The sequence below is a fragment of the Oenanthe melanoleuca genome, chromosome 14 (genome assembly GCF_029582105.1).
Source record: "Oenanthe melanoleuca isolate GR-GAL-2019-014 chromosome 14, OMel1.0, whole genome shotgun sequence".
In the NCBI taxonomy this organism is placed as follows: Eukaryota; Metazoa; Chordata; class Aves; order Passeriformes; family Muscicapidae; genus Oenanthe; species Oenanthe melanoleuca.
In genome coordinates, this window is record NC_079348.1 from 15307454 (window position 1) to 15325637 (window position 18184).

Genomic DNA, 18184 nt, shown 5'->3' on the forward strand with positions numbered 1-18184 from the left:
GCGTTTCATTCCCAGGGGAAAGCTGAGCCGGAGTCTACAGGAAAAGAAAGAAAATAAGGGAGGAGGGAAGCGAAGGTCAGGAAGGGCTTTCGGCGGCAGATGGCTGTCCCTGGTGGCGAGGGGGCTGCTTGCAGGGGGTGGCTCTGAGCAGGGAAATAGCAATGAATGCAGGTTGTTTATTTTTTAACATGGCATCCACACCGGAGGGATAAAAGGGTGTTCAGGCAGCTTGGGGCTCTGCCAGCTGAGTTACCACCAGTTTTTCTTGCTGTTTCCTCTCTTGGCATGGCTGAGAGTCGCCTCAGACACCCCTTCCCCTGATACGCTTCACTGACTTGATCTGGCTTTGCTCCGTGGGGCTGGAGCAAGGTTTGGGTGGTTTTTTTCCGAAGCCCTTGTTTTTTCTCCGCCCAGCTAGCGTCAGGCGCTGAGGATGCAGAGACAAGTGCTCCTGACTAGGGGAGGGCTGGCAGGAGGATTTCCCTTCGGGTTCGCAGCATTCCCGTGTCTGCTGTCTGCTGTGGAGAGGCTTTGTGCTGGAGCGTGGGGAGCAGAGCTCACAGGTGACCTCTACCTGGATCAACCTCGCTTGCTTTAAATGCCTGTCCCTCTCCTTAGGCTCAGGTGTTTGGTGACAGGCTGGAAAGTCATGGTAGGTAGGTGCTGCTGGCAGCTGAGGGTGCCTTCGGCTCTGGAAAACAGGGAGGGAGGAAAACTGGTGGACTCTGAATAGCCTTGGGAAGAGCAAGTGGGCATCCTCTCCACGCTGTAAGAGCAGACCCTTTGGAAATTCATCGAGCAGCCGATTTCTTGAGGTTTCTCATCGCCACTGAGATCAGACCTCATCCCCTTCCTCATCTGAGGGCCACCACAGCCACGCTGAGCCGCCTGCTCAGAGGGCAGCTCCTCCAGCCTGCCCAGTGCCACTCAGCCTGGGGGCTCGCAGAGGTCTGCCAGCGCCACCGAGGGACCCTTTCCAGCGAGCTCTTTTAAATTTTTTCCTCTTCCTCCTTCACTCAGCTCTGCAGCATCACATGAAATACATGTGCAGCCACCAGCTGCCCTGAGCTGGGACCCGTGCTTGGCTCAGGGAGAAGGGCTTAGCACCCTCCATCTGAGGGCTCACTGGAACATGCTGTGGACTGTCCAAGTCACTGGTGGCTGAGCTGCTCCTGCCCTGTGCTGGTCCCGCAGCCCTGCTCCCTCCGGTGCCAGGGGCTGGCAGCAGGCACGGCCGGCGTGTAGCATGCACCAGTGTGCCCAGGGACACAGGGACACCGGGAGCCATGGCCTCGTTTGGGAAGCTGACGGAGTATTTCAGCCTGAGGAAGTCGAGGCCGGAGCTGCGCTCCCGGCGCTGGGGCCGGCGCAGCGGGAGCTGCTGCTGTAGTGTCACCGAGTGCAGGTACGGGCTGGCAGTGACCGACTGTCCTGGTGCCTCCGTGTGTGCCTGGGGCTGTGGGATGGGATGTGCAATCCTCGCTGCTTTGCTTTGTGTTTATCTCTCTTGGGGCTGGGAGGGGGCTGGGAGCGAGCCAAGGGCTCTGGAAGCATCACCCCGTTTCTGTCTGGGGGTCCCACATCCCTCAGTGCTGCGGGATGACTCTGACACGCTCTGTCACCTGGCATCCCTGCCCAGGGCAGGTCCCAGGTGTTGGTGCCACATCCTGGGTGTCTGCTGGGTGACCACGTGCACCTCTGCCTGGTGCTCCCTGCTGTGCCACTGCACTGTCCCCTCATCAGAGGAGCGAGGTCATTGCACCAAAATCACCCTTCCTTCCACCTGCCCCGTGCAGAAGCCTCTCTGCAGGGGCAGCAAGAAGTGCCTTCTCAGGGGAAGTGGAATCTGGATGTACGAGGTGCTGATGGAGCCTCCTGTCATGTAGGAAGGGTCTGGGCAGTGGAGAGGGGAGCTCCTCTGGGCAGACAGGCACACGGTTCATCAGCGCTTGTTTGGGGTATGGATTGAAGAGGGGATCACAGAGGGGATGGGGAGGGCGGCATTTGGGCTGACTGGAAATGCTCTAGGAGTGTGTGAGCGCTCAGAGTTGTGTTGGGGGGCTTGCACACATCCTTGTTTTGCATGTAAACACAGTTACTGCAATTAAGAAAATTGCTCTGTTCCTGTGTGGCTTCTCCTCGGATGTTTCATGCAGCCTGTAGGACAGGGCTAGCACTCAGTGCTGCCCTTCCCCATTTGTGTGGGCTCAGCCTGAGCAGCGTGTCCCCAGATCTCCTGCTGACCTGCAGACAGTGCCCCCCTGCTGCTGTGGGGTGTAGGTCTGTGTAGGGACACACAGAGCAAAAAAACCCGCCGAGGTACCACCAAGGAAGGTACACTTGCCTTCCTCCCTGCTCGTTGAGCAGTTTGTTCTCTGTCAGGTAATTAAAATATCTCCAGATTCGGATGCAGCTGGAGCCCTGGTGCTGGTGTTGCTGTGAGGTGTGCACAGCCACCACTGTCTCCCTTCCTCCCTGGGGCTTGAACAGGAGTCGCCTCTTCCCCACTCACTCGTTTCTCCAGAAACATTCTTGGTGGAGCCAGGAGCTTTGTTCTGCTCCTTTTTGGGGTTGTGGACAGAAACCCTGGTTTCTGCCCTCAGGTTTTGGCTGTGCTGGTGTGGAGCTGGGTGTGAGGAAGGTGTGTAGTCCAGGTGCTGCTGAGCACAGTACATGCTGGGGTTTGCTGTGTGCCAGTGCCTGGCCCCAGGGAGAGGAGGTGGTGCTGCCCCATGCAGGGTGCTACAGTCCTGGACCTGGGGGTTTGGGGTCGTTGAGTTGGGTGGTTTCCTCTGTAATGGGAGATGTCATGGTGCCTTCCTAGCTCTGGGACATGAGCCACATGTGAGCCACACAGAAGTGGCATTGATGGTGTGTAGCTCATGTACCAAATTTTCCAGGAGATGCTGGCTATGGATGTGGACTCTGAGCATCCTGCTCTGGTGGAAGGCATTCCTGGTATCATCATGGCAGGGAGTGGGATGGGATGAGCTTTAAGGTCCCTTCATCCCAAACCATTCTGTGTCCGAGTTGTCCCTCGTGCAGGACTGTGGCTCAGTGTGGATCAGATGTGGCCACCAGGGCCACTGCCTGCCAGGGCTTAGTTCTGGGGCTGGTGATTCTTTTCCCCCAGCAGAGATCCTGTGCATGCCCAGGTGCTCTGCCGTGGCCAAGCTGGAGTTGCACAGAGCTGTTTTGCCCCCTGGGCCGTGCAGCTGCTCCAGGGCAGCTCCCCTGGGCTGGATCACAGTGTGTGGACAGATTTCCTGGTGTCCCTGACCCCAAGTGACAGGGCTCATGCACCTGTGGATGCTGAGCCCGTTGCCTTGATTGCCACGGTTGATAATGAAAGTAAAACTAAGTGTTGATTGAAGTGTGGGGTGCTTTGAAATCAGTGTCACTTGTCACCCCAGCTGCTGGAGCTTCTGCCTGTCCCCCTCCCCCCCAGTGTGTGTACCTTGAGGAGCCCCAGGAAATCTCCAGGGCTGGGATCCAAAAGCCAATGCAATGCAGCTGCTGCAATGTCTGGCCCTGCCCTTGCTCTAGATGGTGCTCCTTCCAGCTCTGCTGATCAACTTTCTGCTTTTACTTCACTTCTTCACTCTGTTGTGGGCCAGCGAAGCTTGGAGATAAGATCCTCAGCTCCCACTTTCCACAAGCATGAAGGTACCAGAGATCCTGCAGCAGGGTTCAGCCCTCAGCACAGCCCTGCCCTGGTCCTGCTCAGGGCTGCCAGGCTCCCACCATGCTTCCCAAGGCTGCATAATCCTCTGGGACCACAGGAACAGACGTAGGCAGGCACTCAGTCAAGAGCATGCACTGACTGGAGTTATTAAATTCTAAATATAGTGGTCCCACGCATTCTCATAGGACCTCACAGAAATCAGCAGGTGTGCAGTTACGGTTTTAAATAATATTCCTGCATTTTTAAACTACGCCTCCAGATAAAGCAACATGAGTGAGCTGGGATGAGTAAGTCTGCTGGGCTTGAGAATTTGTGGGCTCCAACTTGTGTGCAGAAGGGGAGCCCAGCAGGAGATCATCTCACTCGAGGTGCTTTTGGGCAAAGGCTCTGCTTGCAGGAGCTCTTCTGCCCCCACCTGTGGCACAGAGTGTCCTGGTTTGTCCCTCTGTGCTGTGTCAGCCTGAGCCCTGTGCTGCAGGTGGGGCTGTGCCACAGCTGCCTCCTCCTTAAATCGATCACCTGGATGGTTGTCCCTGGGAGGCCCCAGTGACAAGGTGGGGATCAGGGTGTCCCCTGTGCAGCTCTGCTGGGGCAGGGGCTGCCAGTGGGAGTGAGCTCCCCAGCCAAGCCCAGCCCAAGGGTACAGCTGATTTACTTGCAGCAATTTTTTTTCGGTCTAGCAGGGGCAGTGATGGATGAAGGAGAAGCTCCAGGTGACAGCTCTGGAGCAGGAGGGTTTGGTGAGGGATGCAAGCTGGGAGCATCGCAGGGCTGTGAGGGTTTGTCTGCAGAGCTGGCTGCAGGGCCTGTGGCTGAAGCACAGGAGGGGCTGGGGGTGCTTGCTGAGCTCTGGGGGGTTGTTTTTGTGTTATCTTGTGGTGCCAGCCTTTGAGGTGCTTGTGCCCAGCTCTGTGTTGTCAGGAAGGGCACAGGAGATCTGCTCTGGGATGGAGGAGAAATGGAAGGGAAAGGCAAATTGCACTCAGTGGCTCTTCTTTTGGTGAGCTATTTGTAAACTGGAAGGTCTGGACAACTGACTTTGGGTTCCTGAAGCTTTTGCCAAGTGGATCAGAATGTCCCTGTTGTGTTGTTGTGCTGTCACTGGGCTGAGAGAGGGCCCTGCCCTGCTGTGAACGAGCCAGGGAGGCTCCGGGGGAATGGAACTCTCTGGAGCTTGGTGGCACTTCCCAGGCTGCTGTTGGCTGTCAGGTAGCAGTGAACCAACCTGGCAGAGCACTGGGCTGGGCCCCTGGGGCCTGCAGTGATTCTGGGAGGACAGGGATCCCCTATCAGAGTTAGCAGGTGTGGGAGAATTTCTCAAGGACGCTCTTGGAGCTGCTGTCAGTCTGGGTGCAATGCAGGAAAGCAGAACTGCCTGAGAATGCCAGTTCTACCACCACAGAGGTGACCTGCAACAGTAGCTAATTCATTAAAAAATCATTAAAAATCCCAATTGAAAGTTGCTAAAAATCCCAAGTCCTGTCCAGCGGTGGCATTTGATAGAAATTTTCTCCTCTAGGCAGGAACTTGTGAAGTGACTCAGTGGCTTTCACTGTTGACCCAGGACTGTTCTGAGATAGATCCCTTCCCTGGCTTTAGGAAGTCGATGCCTATTCCCTCTTTGACCTGTCCCCTTCTCTGTGGTCCCTGAGGCCCCACAGAGTCCCCACAGAGGGGCTTTGATGAGTTCCTCAGGGGATCACTGCCTAGCTATGGAAAAGAAGATATGGGGGAGATTAGTGCCTAGGTTTGGATCCTGCATCCTGCTCCTGGGGGGCACCTTCAGCCCTGGAGGCAGCAGAGCTGACACCCCCCAAAACCCTGGGGGTGAAACCATGTGTGCTCAGTGGCTGCAGGAGAGGAGCTTCCTCTGCCTTGGGGTGGCCTCTGGTGAAAGCCAGGGAAGCTCAGCGTGGGGAAGGGGGAGGAGAGGAGTTTGGCTCTTCTGGGCCTGCAGGGTGGCAGCTTTAGGGTTCTGCTGCCTTTTCTCTCAAAGTACCCGAGCTGGAAGTTGGTGTTAATTAACAATGAATTAGATTATGTAAGAATTGAATTACATAAAAATTCCAACCTGCTGGACCTGTTTTTTGCCATGCCATTAGATAATCTCCAGCTGAAGAAGGGGTGCTTGGGGTGATGCTCCATCTGTGCACTCCTGGGGGGCAGAGGCAGGTCCAAGCATTCCTGTTGCTCCCAGGGTCAGAGCCTGTCCCAAGCCTTGTAGGAAGCTGGACCAAGAGCTGCTTTTTGCCATGGGGAGCTGTTACCCCCACTCCTTCAGGTTTCTTTACCACATTGATACCCTGATCCATGTCCTCAGTGTGCAGTGTGATGGGCTGTGAGGTGGGGAGGGGTGGTGGGGAATGTTTTCCTGGCAGGATTGTGCTTAGTTGTTTTTGGGTGCTTAAAAATATCTCCTCAGCTCTGACAGCACGTCTGTGTTCAAGCACACAATTGTGGTGGGGGACAGAAGGAACTGGCAAGTTTTGGACTGGGGAAATTGCACCGAGGGAACAGCTCCTGTGTTAGCAGCACACAGGGTGAGACAGGTAAAGATGGCACATAAAGATGCCCAAAGGGGTGACTCCTACATGGCTGAGAGTTTGACTGACTTTTCCTGCTTTGTTTTTGGCACGTTTTGAACAAAACCCTTCTGCTTCCAAGTGACATGTCCATATGGAAAGATATCTGCATTTTAAAGGGAGAAAACTAGCAAGGAACTTGGAAGTGTTTTGGGTTAAGTGGGAAGTTTCCACTTAGAATTAGTCAATAAGGTGCTTGTGACACTTGTACTCCAAACTTCCCAGTGCTCACACCTCCCTTGCCTGCTGAAACACCAGCAGGAAAACGTGTGGCTGCATGGATTCCCATCTTTTGCTGCAACAGACCATTGTAACCTGTTAACAAATGGATGTCCATCACCAGTGCATGGAAGTGGTCAGTGCTTGTGCTGGAAGTCCTAACTCCGGTGTGGGTGACTCAGCCCATGCCTGTTTCACAGAGCATCCATTAATCCTCTTAACTGGAACAGGCAGCCGAGCCTCAGCACTTTCACAGTTTGGCTGGGCAACAATGAGGGAAAGAGCTTCAGGAGCTGGAGCTGGGAACTTCAGCCTCATTCAGCTGGAGGCTGGAAGTGTGGTGACAGGTTTTGGGGTGCCTGGGGCTGCACAGCTCTGTGGGGCTGTCTTCAAAGGCAGCCTGTGTCCTCTTGGGTGAGGCTTGTTTGGAATGATGCTCCAAAGACTGGAGACCTTTTGCCATGGAGACAGGCTGAGAGCTGGAGAAAAGAAGGCTCTGAGGAGACCTTAGAGCCCCTTCCAGTGCCTAAAGGGAGATTATAAAAAGAGGGAGAGTGACTTTTTACATGGGCAGACAGTGCTAGGACAAGGGGGTGATGGTTTTAAACTACAAGAGGGGAGATTTAGATATTGGGAAGGAATTGTTCCATGTGAGGATGCTGAGGCCCTGGCACAGGGTGCCCAGAGCAGCTGTGGCTGCCCCTGGATCCCTGGCAGTGCCCAAGGCCAGGTTGGATGGGGCTTGGAGCAGCCTGGGACAGTGGGAGGTGTCCCTGCCCATGGCAGGGGTGGGATGGGATGAGCTTTAAGGTCCCTTCCACCCCAAACCATTGCATGGTTCTGTGCTGTTTCCCACCTGCCCTGTGTGGTTGTGCCTGCTGGGGTCCCTTGTTCCCTTCAGCTCACAGAGGTGCTGGTGTCTCTGGGTGCTGGTGTCTGTGGTGAGCTGCAGGACTGACCCTTCCTCCCCTCTGCTGTGCCACCCTCCCCAGGCTGTGTCCCCGGTGTCTCATGACAATGACAAGCTGTCAGACATGAACAACTGTGAGCAGAGTGGCAGTGTCACGGGAGGAAGTGACATTTAGCTTTTGTTGCTTGATTGAGCTGCCTGGGTTTTGTAAATTAAACCTGAAGAAGCCTTTTGGCTTTGTTCTCCCTGCTGTTGGCAGCACCGTGCCTGGGATCTGTCAGGAACAGAGCAAGAAGTGTGTCTCCCCAACAGAGCTGTCCTGGCAAGGGGCCTCTCCCCCAGACCTTGGCTGCTCTTGGTTCTCTGTGCTTCCTGTGCACAGGGGGACACCTGGGTGCATTCCCAGCTCCAGCTCCCCTGGCTGTGGTCTCAGCTGCACAGAGCTCCTGCTGTCTGTGGGCTGTGGCTCTGTCCCCTCCTGTGCTGTTGGGGTGCAGGGGGAGGTGATGTGGACAGAGCCAGGGATGCTCTGGGCCTCTGCCTCTTCCTGCTCCTCAAAAACCTGCTCCCATGGCAGTGTGTAGAGGGATGTTAAAGATCTGTCCCATAAAAGTGTGGCCTGGGAGCTGGCAGGGAAAGCCTCCTGAACCTGACAGACCACATCTGAGCTCTCAAGGTCATCTTTTTGGGGTTCAGGGCCGTATTTTAGCTAAAAACAAGGATTGCACCCAGTGTTCTCCCTTTCTGCCTGGCTTCCAGTCTCCTTTGAAGGCCAGTCTTTGGGATGGGAGATGAGCTTGGGAGCTGCCTAATTTCTGCACAAGCTGAAGCTCATCTTTGCCTGAATTAGGCAGAAAAAGATGAATGGGTATCCTTTATTTTGGAGTGGTAGCTGGATGGGGTAGTGGGAGGAAGAGAATGGAACTGGTATTAGGAGGAATTACAGAGCGTGACTGCAGGAGCTGGCTCCTTCAGCAGAAAGCCTTGGCCTGTGAGTCACACTTTGCTGGAAAGGCTGTTGGATTCCTAATTCCCACTGGTTTGGCACTGAGTCACAGCTGGGTGGAGGCGCAGGTAGGAAACAGAAGCCCCAGCAATGACACCGGGAGAGAAGGGAGGAAGTGATTCCAGACAGCAGTGGGAATGTTAGCAGCTTCTGAGAGAAGGGGTGGCTGCTGGGGAAAATTCTGAATGGGATTGCTCTGGGTGCCCTCCTCTGCCTGCTCCTGACTGCACAGGGCAGCCCCCGGGGTGTGGGGGGACACTGGGCAGCCCCCGGGATGTGGGGGGACACTGGGCAGCCCCCAGAATTTGGGGGGACACTGGGCAGCCCCCGGGGTGTGGGGGGACACTGGGCAGTCCCAGGATGTGGTGGGGGGACACCTGTGAGCCCCTGGGTGCAAGGGAACACTGGGCAGCCCAGGTCCTGGCTGGGTGGCAGGGTGGCTTTGTCACTCTGCTCCAGGTGGGAGTTGGGGGCCCTGGCGGGCACAGGGAAGCTGTGGGTGCTCCTGCCCCATAGCACCTGGGAAATGTCCCCCTGCAGTGGCATCACCTGGGGGTGGAGGGAGGGGGTTGGTGTCTGTGTCACACTGAGCTGAGTGGCAGCGGGGACAGGGGAAGGATGAAAGTGTCAGAGCTGTGGGTGCCTGTGGGATGGTGGCAGAGCCTGGAAGCAGGGAGGAGATGCCACTGGGATTTGGAGGTGTCTGGGCACAGAATATCCTCTGCCCATGCCCCTGGTGCAGGAGCCCAGCACGCTCCTGCAGGGAAGTTTGGGGATGTTCTGTCCTTCAAGCAGCCCCTTGGTGGGGGAGAGCCCCCCCCCTGGGAGGAGAGGGCTGCTCCAGGGACAGCTCCAGGTGATGCTGTCCTGCAGGAGGTGGGCTCAGCCAGCTCAGGGGGAGCTGGGGAGGAAGGGAGAGGAGATATATCAACAAAAGAGATTTTCTCTGGACCCACGAAGAAGCATTTCAAAGAGGAAAGGAAAAAAGGACACTACTGTTGGGAATATTTCAAATGGGAAAACTAGAATACTTACTTTAATAATTAAAACATTTTTTCCCCACAAAAATTCTGTGGTTTTTTTCCTGTAGGAATAGTTGGCAATTATACAAATTAATGCAAGATATTTTTAGTTTTAATTTTTGGATTTTTTTGTGATGGAAAGAAGGCAGGTGGAAATAAGCAGCTCCTCCTGGTTCCCTGGTGGGGGGGGGAGCAGAGCAGAGCCCCCACCCCAGGCAGCCCCTTCAGTGGGGTGTGGGTGCTGCTGCCTGGAGCATCCATGTGCTTCCAGAGGTGTTTGGAAGCCCCTTGAGCTGGTTTTTGTTCCTGTTGGCTGCCTGGATGCTTCAGGCCCTCTGCTGCCTGCCCTGTGTGCAGGATTTGTGTGCCTGTCCTTGGTACATCAATGTTTTGGCTGCAAATCCATGTTTGTAGAAAAACTGGAAAGCTCCAGTGCATTTTATGTTGCTTTAAAGAACAAATAGATAAAATTTATCTCAGAATCCCAGGATGGTTTAAGCTGGAATGGAGCTTTCAGCTCACCTTGTTCTGACCCCATGGGCAGGGACACCTTCCACTATCCCATCCAAGCTGGCCTTGGACACCTCCAGGGATGGGGCAGGCACAAATTCCTGACTGGGAGAGTGGGTGGCTATTCCAGCTGAGGATTTTAGGGGATGTTTTTCCTGCAGCAGGGATGTGTTTCCCCTGGCAGAACCTGGCTCTGCCTTCCTCTGTGGGTGCTGAGCTGCAGCTGCTCACAGAAGTGCAGAGTCCCCATCCCTGGAAGCACTAAAAAAATGTGTGGATGTGGCACTTGAGGACATGGAAAATTATGGTGGTGCTGGGTTGGTTGTTGGATTTTAGAATCTTAGAGGTCTTTTCCAACCTTGATGATTCTGTCATTCTCCAGACAGCCTGGCAGCTGAAGCTGTGTCTGGAATAGGAAGTTTTTGGGCTTTGCTTCCTTGCACCCCGTGGGCAGCCCCCAGCCCAGCCCCATGGGTCAGTCCCTGCTCTGCAGTGGGGCCCTGGGGCTGGCTGGGACCCAGACCTGGTTCTGCCCTGGAGGAATCCTGTCCTGAGTGCTGCTGCCCAGGCTGCCCTTCCTCTGGGCTGTTTTGGGGCTGCTTGCTCCTGTTCTTCCCCTCACAAGACAGATAAACTCCATTTTCCTGGCCATGAGCATCTGCTGGTCTTTGCCAGAGCTCTGCTGCCAGCTCCCCTCAACCCTCATTAATCCTGCACTGAAAACCCTCTTTTTAAGGAATTTTACTGTGATACACTGGGAGCATAACAATTTTTTCCTGTTCATTGAGCTTGCCTCTCTGACCATGGTGGTGACCTGCCTCTTGTGCTTCAGAGGAAAATGAAAAGCAGCCTAAGGCTCTGGTTGAAAGGTGGTACCCAGGAAGGTTTAAAACAACAACATAACCTGTGATTGATTATAAATCTGCTTTTTTACCAAAACATATATGAGTAGTTATTTTTGCCAGGGATTAATAGTCAGAGATGGATCAGCACCTCCAGTGCTGGCAAACTTGGTCCTGCTGCAGAAATTATAGGATTTCAAGCAAACCAAGCAGCTCCACCAGCTGTCTGGAGTGTCTTTCTGTGCTGGAGCACATCAAATTCAGGCCTGAAGCATCTCCCCTGTGGTTGTCAGGAGCAGCAGTATCCTTTCCAAATGATCTCAGCAGCTTTTTGTCTCCTCTGTCGTGTGACTTGGATTTTGAAGCAACAGGGGAGACCAGTCCTGTGTCATGAGACTGGGAATGGGACCAGCAGCTGGGGGTTGTGGTGCAGGAGCCTCTGGGCTCCAGCCCTGCTCCAGGGATTCTGTTGGGAATGGGGGGCAATGGGAGGACGGCAGGAGGTGGGTGCTGGAGGTGACTGTGATGCTGAACCCCTTCACATCCAGCCTGCAAGGTGTTTGTAAATGCAAAGCAGGCAGTTGTGTTACGTTATATATCTTGTAAATGAGCCAACCTTTAAATAACAGAGCCGGATGTTTGTCATCCATTCCTTGTTCTTCATTAGCTTTTGTCTCAAAAATGTTTCAGACGAGACAAGGGATACATAAACACCACAGAACAAAAGAGAGGAGCCAGGGCACAATGTCTGTGGCCTGATCTGGGGAACCTGGGGAATGGGAGGCATTTGCTCTGTCCTGGCCTTGCAGGTCACCGGAGTGTGGTGGGTCCTGCTGAGGTGGCAGTGAGCCTCTGTCCTTCCTCCTTCCTGTGCTCTGTCCTTCCTTCCTTCCCGTGCTCTGTCCTTCCTTCCTGTGCTCTGTCTTTCATTCCTTCCTTCCTTCCCGTGCTCTGTCCTTCCTTTCTGTTCTCTGTCCTTCCTTCCTGTGCTCTGTCCTTCCTTCCTGCGCTCTGTCCTTCCTTCCTGTCCTCTGTCCTTCCTCCTTCCTGTCCTCTGTCCTTCCTTTCTGCGCTCTGTCCTTCCTTCCTTCCTGCACTCTGTCCTTCCTTCCCATGCTCTGTCCTTCCTTCCCGCGCTCTGTCCTTCCTTCCCGCGCTCTGTCCTTCCTTCCTTCCTGCGCTCTGTCCTTCCTTCCCGTGCTCTGTCCTTCCTTCCTGCGCTCTGTCCTTCCTTCCTGCGCTCTGTCCTTCCTTCCTGCGCTCTGTCCTTCCTTCCCGTGCTCTGTCCTTCCTTCCTGTCCTCTGTCCTTCCTTCCTTCCCGCGCTCTGTCCTTCCTTCCTTCGCTCTATCCTTCATTTCCGTGCTCCTTCCTTCCGTCCTTCCTGCCCTCCGTCCTTCCCTCCCAGGCGCTGCTCCTGCTCTGCTCACTCTGCCCCTGCTGTGTTCCCAGCCAGGCTTTTCTGTGCCCCTCAGGGCTGGCCAGGCCCTGCTATCCCCGGGGTCACATCCTGCTCTTGAGCTGACTTTCAGCATGGAAGGAGCTTCCTTCTGCATCTCAAACACCCTTCTTTGTAATCCTCAGCCCTACTCCTGGAGAGCGATCCCTGAGCCTGGGACATCCCAGATGCCTTTGGGGCCATCCTGTCTGCTTCCTCTGGACTGCATAGCCTGGCTATAAGCACGGGGACACGGGGACAGTCACCACACTGCTCCCTGAGGATGCAGGTCACGCTCTGGAGCTGCCAGGAGGGAGGATGCTCCTCTGCTTCACTGTTGTGCTGAGATTCATTTCACCTTTGTCTGCCATCTCTCCCCATTTATCAGAGAACTACGTGAGCAGGATTAAAGTTCATGTTCCATGAATCTTCCTGCTTCTTTCCCTGGCCCTAGGGAATTTTTGTTTTTGGACTTTTTGTAGTTCAGGAGCTGCTCCAGCAGGTCTGAGCTGGGCTCTGCCAGAGCCTTCCCACGCACCTGGTCCCTGCTCTGCCCCTGTTAATGGGGTGTGATCAGGGCAGCAGGAGGGCGGGGAGTGCCCAGGGCTCCTCTCCCCTGCAGGATGTGGAGGGGATGGTCTGGTGGCACCACAGGGACAGAGAGGGCAGGGTGACCACCAGCAAGGACCCCGTGGGGTGCTCCAGGGCTGGGGGAGGAGGGAGCATCACCCTGCCTGGGGATGTCATTCACTGCCTGCGACAGAGCTGGAAAAAAGGTTCTTTTAACAAAAAAACCAACATACTTTTGAATGAATGAATGGCAGTGTCTGGCTCCAATGTATTTCCTTATCCGTTCAACAATTGGATTCCAGTGAATGGTGAAATGGAGGCGTTGCTACAAAACACAGCCCCAGCTCACAGTTTGTGAGTGCTGACGTGAAGGGTTTGTGTTTTTTCACCTTGTTTCCCTGGGGATGGCTTTGCCCAGCTTGGTGTGCCAGGATGTCGTGGTGCCAGGGGTGAGTAGCAGCAGCAGCTCTTTAGCACTGGGGAAATACCTGGTGGGAGAGAGGCTGTGGGCAGTGACACTGGCTGTCACACACCCAGGAGCTCAGGGCTTTTCAGACAGCATCTGCCACAAAATGAACTCCTGGTCCTTTTCAGGGCTCCCAACCCCCTGGGTGCTGGGAGCAGGGCTGGGCTTCAGGCACAGGGGCTCATAGCAGGGAGTGGTGCTGAATCCTCCTCCAGGCAGCTCTGAAATGTTTTCCTGAGGAATGCCCTTGGCACCAGGAGTGTGTGACCCCCTGTCCTGCCCTCCCACATCCCTCCAAATCAAAATGCAGTTTGTAGGGACAGGAGCCATTGTTCCCTGGATGCTGGCAGTGTTTAGTTCAGTGCTCGGGCAATGGCCCCGCTGCAGAGATGCTCTGCAAGTTGGAAAGGTGGCAGGAGAAAAAGCTTTTGGAAACCAGCTGGTGGAAATCATGGTATTTACCAGCTCACAGCTGAGCCTGGGAAGGTATTTTTATAGCTTCACATGGTTGGTTTTCTCCTTTTCTGAACTTGCACACTGAATGCTGTTCTGGGTTTTGTTTTGCTTTGAAACTGTCTCACAGTCAGATGTAAGATGCTCTGTTTCAGCTCTCATTTTCTACTCTTCACACACATAAAACAGCCAGCTAGAAAGGAAGGTGTTTTGTTTGGGTGTTTTTTGAATGCAAAGGGAAGATTTCTCAGTGATTTTCTCTGGCTTTGTCATCCACAGGGTCACTGGAAATAGTGCCAGTGACTCATGGGTTTGCTCACAGCCGATAAGGTTTGCAGAGCAAACTGGTGATTTGAACAGGTAAGGATGCTCTGTGAAGGCTCAGCTCTGCCAAAATCCTCAGGCTTTGGTTTCCAAGGCTACTCTGTGTGTTAGCACTTGACTTCTTCCTCTCACACTCCTTCCCTAGGCTTCACCACTGCTGTGTGATCCCCTTAAACCACACTCCCTGCCCTCCAGGGGGTCCTGCCACTGCTTTAGGTGTTGGACTGCCCTGAGCTGCATCCCAGGGGCTGCTGCCCCTGCTGCCCCTTCTTCTGTCCAGAAAGAGCTTCTGGGGCACAGCAGCCTCCTGTGCTTCCCCTCTCCCTCACTGCTGCTTCTCCTTCAGAGCCCTTTTGCAGAAAGCAGCTGCAGGTAGATGTTGGCTTGTCTCCTGCTGTCAGGGTGGGGATGGAGGAGATCCTTGCTGAAATCTCTGCTCAGCCCCAGGCTCACAGCAGAGCTTACACCCAGTGTGCATGCCTGGGGTGTCAGAGGCACAGTGGTGCCTTGCCTGGGGCTTTGGGAGCTGGGCTGGCCTGGTTCAGCCCAGCCTGGTGGGGTATCCCAGCTGCTTCCTGCAGGAGCAAGTTCTGTGTCTGGGCAGGGACACAAAGTGAGCTGAGGCACCATGGCAGGACAGGAGGAATCCTGTGCCATGGAGCTGAGCACTGTGGGGAAACCTCACAATCCCAGAAGGGTTTGGGTTGGAAGGAGCCTTAAAGCTCATCTTGTTATACCCCTGCCATGGGAAGGGACACCTTCCACTGCCCCAGGTGGCTCCAGGCTCTGTCCAGCCTGGTCTGGGACACTTCAGGGATGCAGGGGCAGCCACAGCTTCGCTGGGCACCCTGTGCCAGGGCCTCAACAGCCCTCAGCCAAGAATTCCTTCCCAGTATCCCATCCATCCCTGCCCTCTGGCAGTGGGAAGCCATTCCTTGTGTCCTGTCACTCCACAGGAGTGACACAGCTCGTCTCCAGCTCTCCTGGAGCCCCTTTAGGCCCTGGAAGGGGCTCTGAGGTGTCCCTGGAGCCTTCTCTTCTCCAGGTGAGCACCCCCAGCTCTCCCAGCCTGGCTCCAGAGCAGAGGGGCTCCAGCCCTCAAAACAGCTTTGTGGTCTCCTCTGGACTTGTTCCAGCAGTCCCACTTCCATGTCATGCTGAGGCCCCAGAGCTGGATGCAGTGCTCCTCCTGCCCTGGCTGTTTAACACCCTTGTTTGCCTTTGGGACTGTGACCCTTTGGGACCTGTGTTCTCCCCCATACCTGTCACACCCAGCTGCATCTCCACCAGCTGTTTCAGGAATGGATGTGGGTATTTTGTTGATTTGTTTCCATTTTGCAGCCGTTGTTTGTGCACCCCCTCTCCCCACACCCTGCTTTGAGAGGGGGTTTGGTGGGTAATGGCTCCTCCTGCTTTGTAACATCTCCCATTTTCCTGAATCCAGCTGGAACCCTTGCCGAGTTTTTAAGGTCAGGTTGCTAAGTTACACCTCCTTGGAGGAGCGGGCTGAGAAGTGAGTGAGCAGCCACGGGCTGGTGTCCCTGTGCAATAACTGAGCTCTCCTGGCCCCTGTTCCTGCCACCCTCTCAGCATGTACCCCAAACCTTCTGCTTTATCACTTCCTTTGCTCGGTAGATTTAGTGAATTTATTACCTGGGGGGGTAGGGGAGCCCCCTCCAGTTACCTGTGGGATGTGGTGATGCAGGAGGAGGGGCAGCCCTCTCTGTCTATTTTTGGGTTGAGTTTTGGGGCTGTGAACTCTTTGGGACACGTGTTGTCCCCCTTGGATCTTGGAAGTAGCCTCACATGTTCCTCACAGGGCAGTCACCAAGCCACAGCTCTGGAGCAGGTGGGCAAGGTCTGGAGTTGCTGCTGCCCTGCTGCTCTTTCCCTCCTTAGTCTTCCTGCCCAGATTAACTCCTCTTCTCCTTGCTGTGTTCCACCAGCAGCCTGCCTCTGGGAATGGATTAGCACAGAGGCTGCCCAGGTTTGTGTCAGAGCTGCTGGCACTGGGTGCTGTGGCAGGATGAAGGCTTCCCTGTTCCCAGGAGTGGGACTCTCTGGAGAGTCACCATCCTCGGGCATTTCCAGGACACGTGCAGGAGGTGTCCTTGCTTTGTTCCTGGGCAAATCATACAAATCAGTGAGGCTTATTGGGGTCCTTTTTGGCTTGTGTGAGCAGTGGGTTTAGGGGTATTTTCCCCTTCTGCTGCCCTTTCTGGTCTGCTGGGGTTCTGCTGGGGCTGCTGTGGTAGCTCCCCTATCCTGCCCTGGGAAGCTGCAGACTCCACACTCTCTGGGTTGGGCTGGAAGTGCCCTCTGGAGAGCAGCTTCTCCCACACAGAAATGAGCAGGAGCTGGCTTTTAATTTGCAGTAAACTTTTCTTTCTCCCTCCCTTCCCCTCTGAGCCCTTCCCCTCTCTTTCCTGGGTTGGAGAAGGATGTCACCATGGGGAAGGTGCTGGACACAGTACAGCTTTGGAGATGAGTTCTCCTCTTCCCGTGCTGCTGGGTGTCAGGGGCTGCTGGAGCAGCCTGGCACGGTCACTGCTGCCCCACAGCTGTCCCTGGGGCTGGGGCAGGGACCTGCCCCTGCTGATGTTCCCACATTTCCCCATCTGGCTGCAGATTGGGGCTGACAGAGCTGTCACTGGGCTCCTGCCTGAGCTCTCACAGCCAGCCAGGAGGATTTTTCCACCCGTGTCATGACTCGATTATGTGCTCTCCTTCCTACCCAAATGCTGAACGCAGCTAAATATACACTGTAACAGTGTTGATTGTGGCTTTTCTAATTGAGCTTTACACTCCATCAGGGATCTTTACTAATGGGATGTAGCATCCTTGATAGCACCCAGCTGGGATGCCTGCTTGGGAAGCAGACGGAGATGCAATGTGACTTCCTGGTGCTGTCAGGTCCCGCCTGGCGCTGGCTGCTGAGCCTCTGAGCTGTGCACCAGCTCTGCTTTGGGCTGGGATAGGCTGAATTTTCTCCCCCTCACTGGTCCAGGGCTGTGTTTTAGATTCAGGATGAGAACAGTAGATAACACACTGGTGGTTTTGTTGTTGCTGGAGAATGCTCCCCCTAACTCCAGGACTTTTGCATTTCCCATGCTCTTCCATTGGGGAAGTGACAAGAACTGGGAGGGATCGTGGCCAAGACAGAGGGATATTCCAGACCATGGAATGTCATACCCAGTGTGGAAACTGGGGGGTTGGCTGGGAGAGGTTTACTGCTGCTGAGGAACAGACTGGGGTTTTTGGGTGGTGAGAGACTGTATTGGGCACCACTTATCTATCTGGGATTATATTCCTCTCTCTCTTTTTCTTATTTTCATTGCAGTAATAACAATGACAACAATAATAATGATAATAATAATAAACACCACCACCAACTCTATTTCAATCATTACCTCAGCTCATGGGTTTTACCTTTTCCATGGGGGATTGGGATGAATGAGGGGCTGTGTGGTGCTTATGTGCCAGCTGTGGTTCAACAGTAGCAAGTGGGATAGTAAATCCATGGAGCTGAATTGTGCTTGGGAATTTGAGTTCAGATTTCAGAGCTGAAAAGGTTTCTAGCTGCTTTGCTTTTTCTGACAATATAAATTGCTGCCTGAAGATACATAGCTTGAAAATTGCTTCTCTAACAGAGTGAATTCTTTTGGTTTTTTTCCCCCATGTGACTGTTGTGAGTGGCCCTGTGAGCACAAAAGGAACGGGAGCACTAAAATGCTAATGAGGTTCTGCAGGTGATGGAGCTGCACACAGGTATCCTGGGATTTACATGCACAGAAAAAGGAATGTTTTGAACTCATTTATGCAGCACAGCGATGTGTTAAGCTCTGTCCCTGTTGCCTTGTGCCAGTGAAATATGTTAGGATGAGAGATACAAATGTTCTGCTGGAATGGAAACTGCTTGGGAAGCTAATTCTGGCTTTGTATCTCCTGGCACAGCTTGTTTCCATGCTGATCCCACTGAAGCGTGGGGCCTGGGGTGGCAGGATGGTGCTGAGTGCCTGGCATGGCTGTGGCACTGCTGTCCCTGCCCCAACCCCAGAGAGCAGCAGAGCAGCAGCAGCTGGGAATTGAGAGAGAATGTGATTGATTTATCTCCATTTTCATTGCAATAATAGCAATAACAAAAATAATAATGATAAT

General features: G+C 54.3%; 1 protein-coding gene across 2 annotated transcripts in view; it reads left to right on the plus strand.

The window, feature by feature from the left end:
• Positions 1 to 468: 468 nt before the first annotated feature.
• Positions 469 to 18184, plus strand: part of LOC130259209 (ankyrin repeat and fibronectin type-III domain-containing protein 1-like) — a 194436-nt gene continuing 176720 nt past the window's right edge. For both annotated transcript variants that reach the window (XM_056503262.1, XM_056503263.1), the window contains exon 1: positions 469 to 1405. In XM_056503262.1, coding sequence (XP_056359237.1) covers positions 1287 to 1405 — 119 coding nt within the window. In that variant the 5' untranslated portion in view covers positions 469 to 1286. The remainder of the gene's footprint in view (positions 1406 to 18184) is intronic.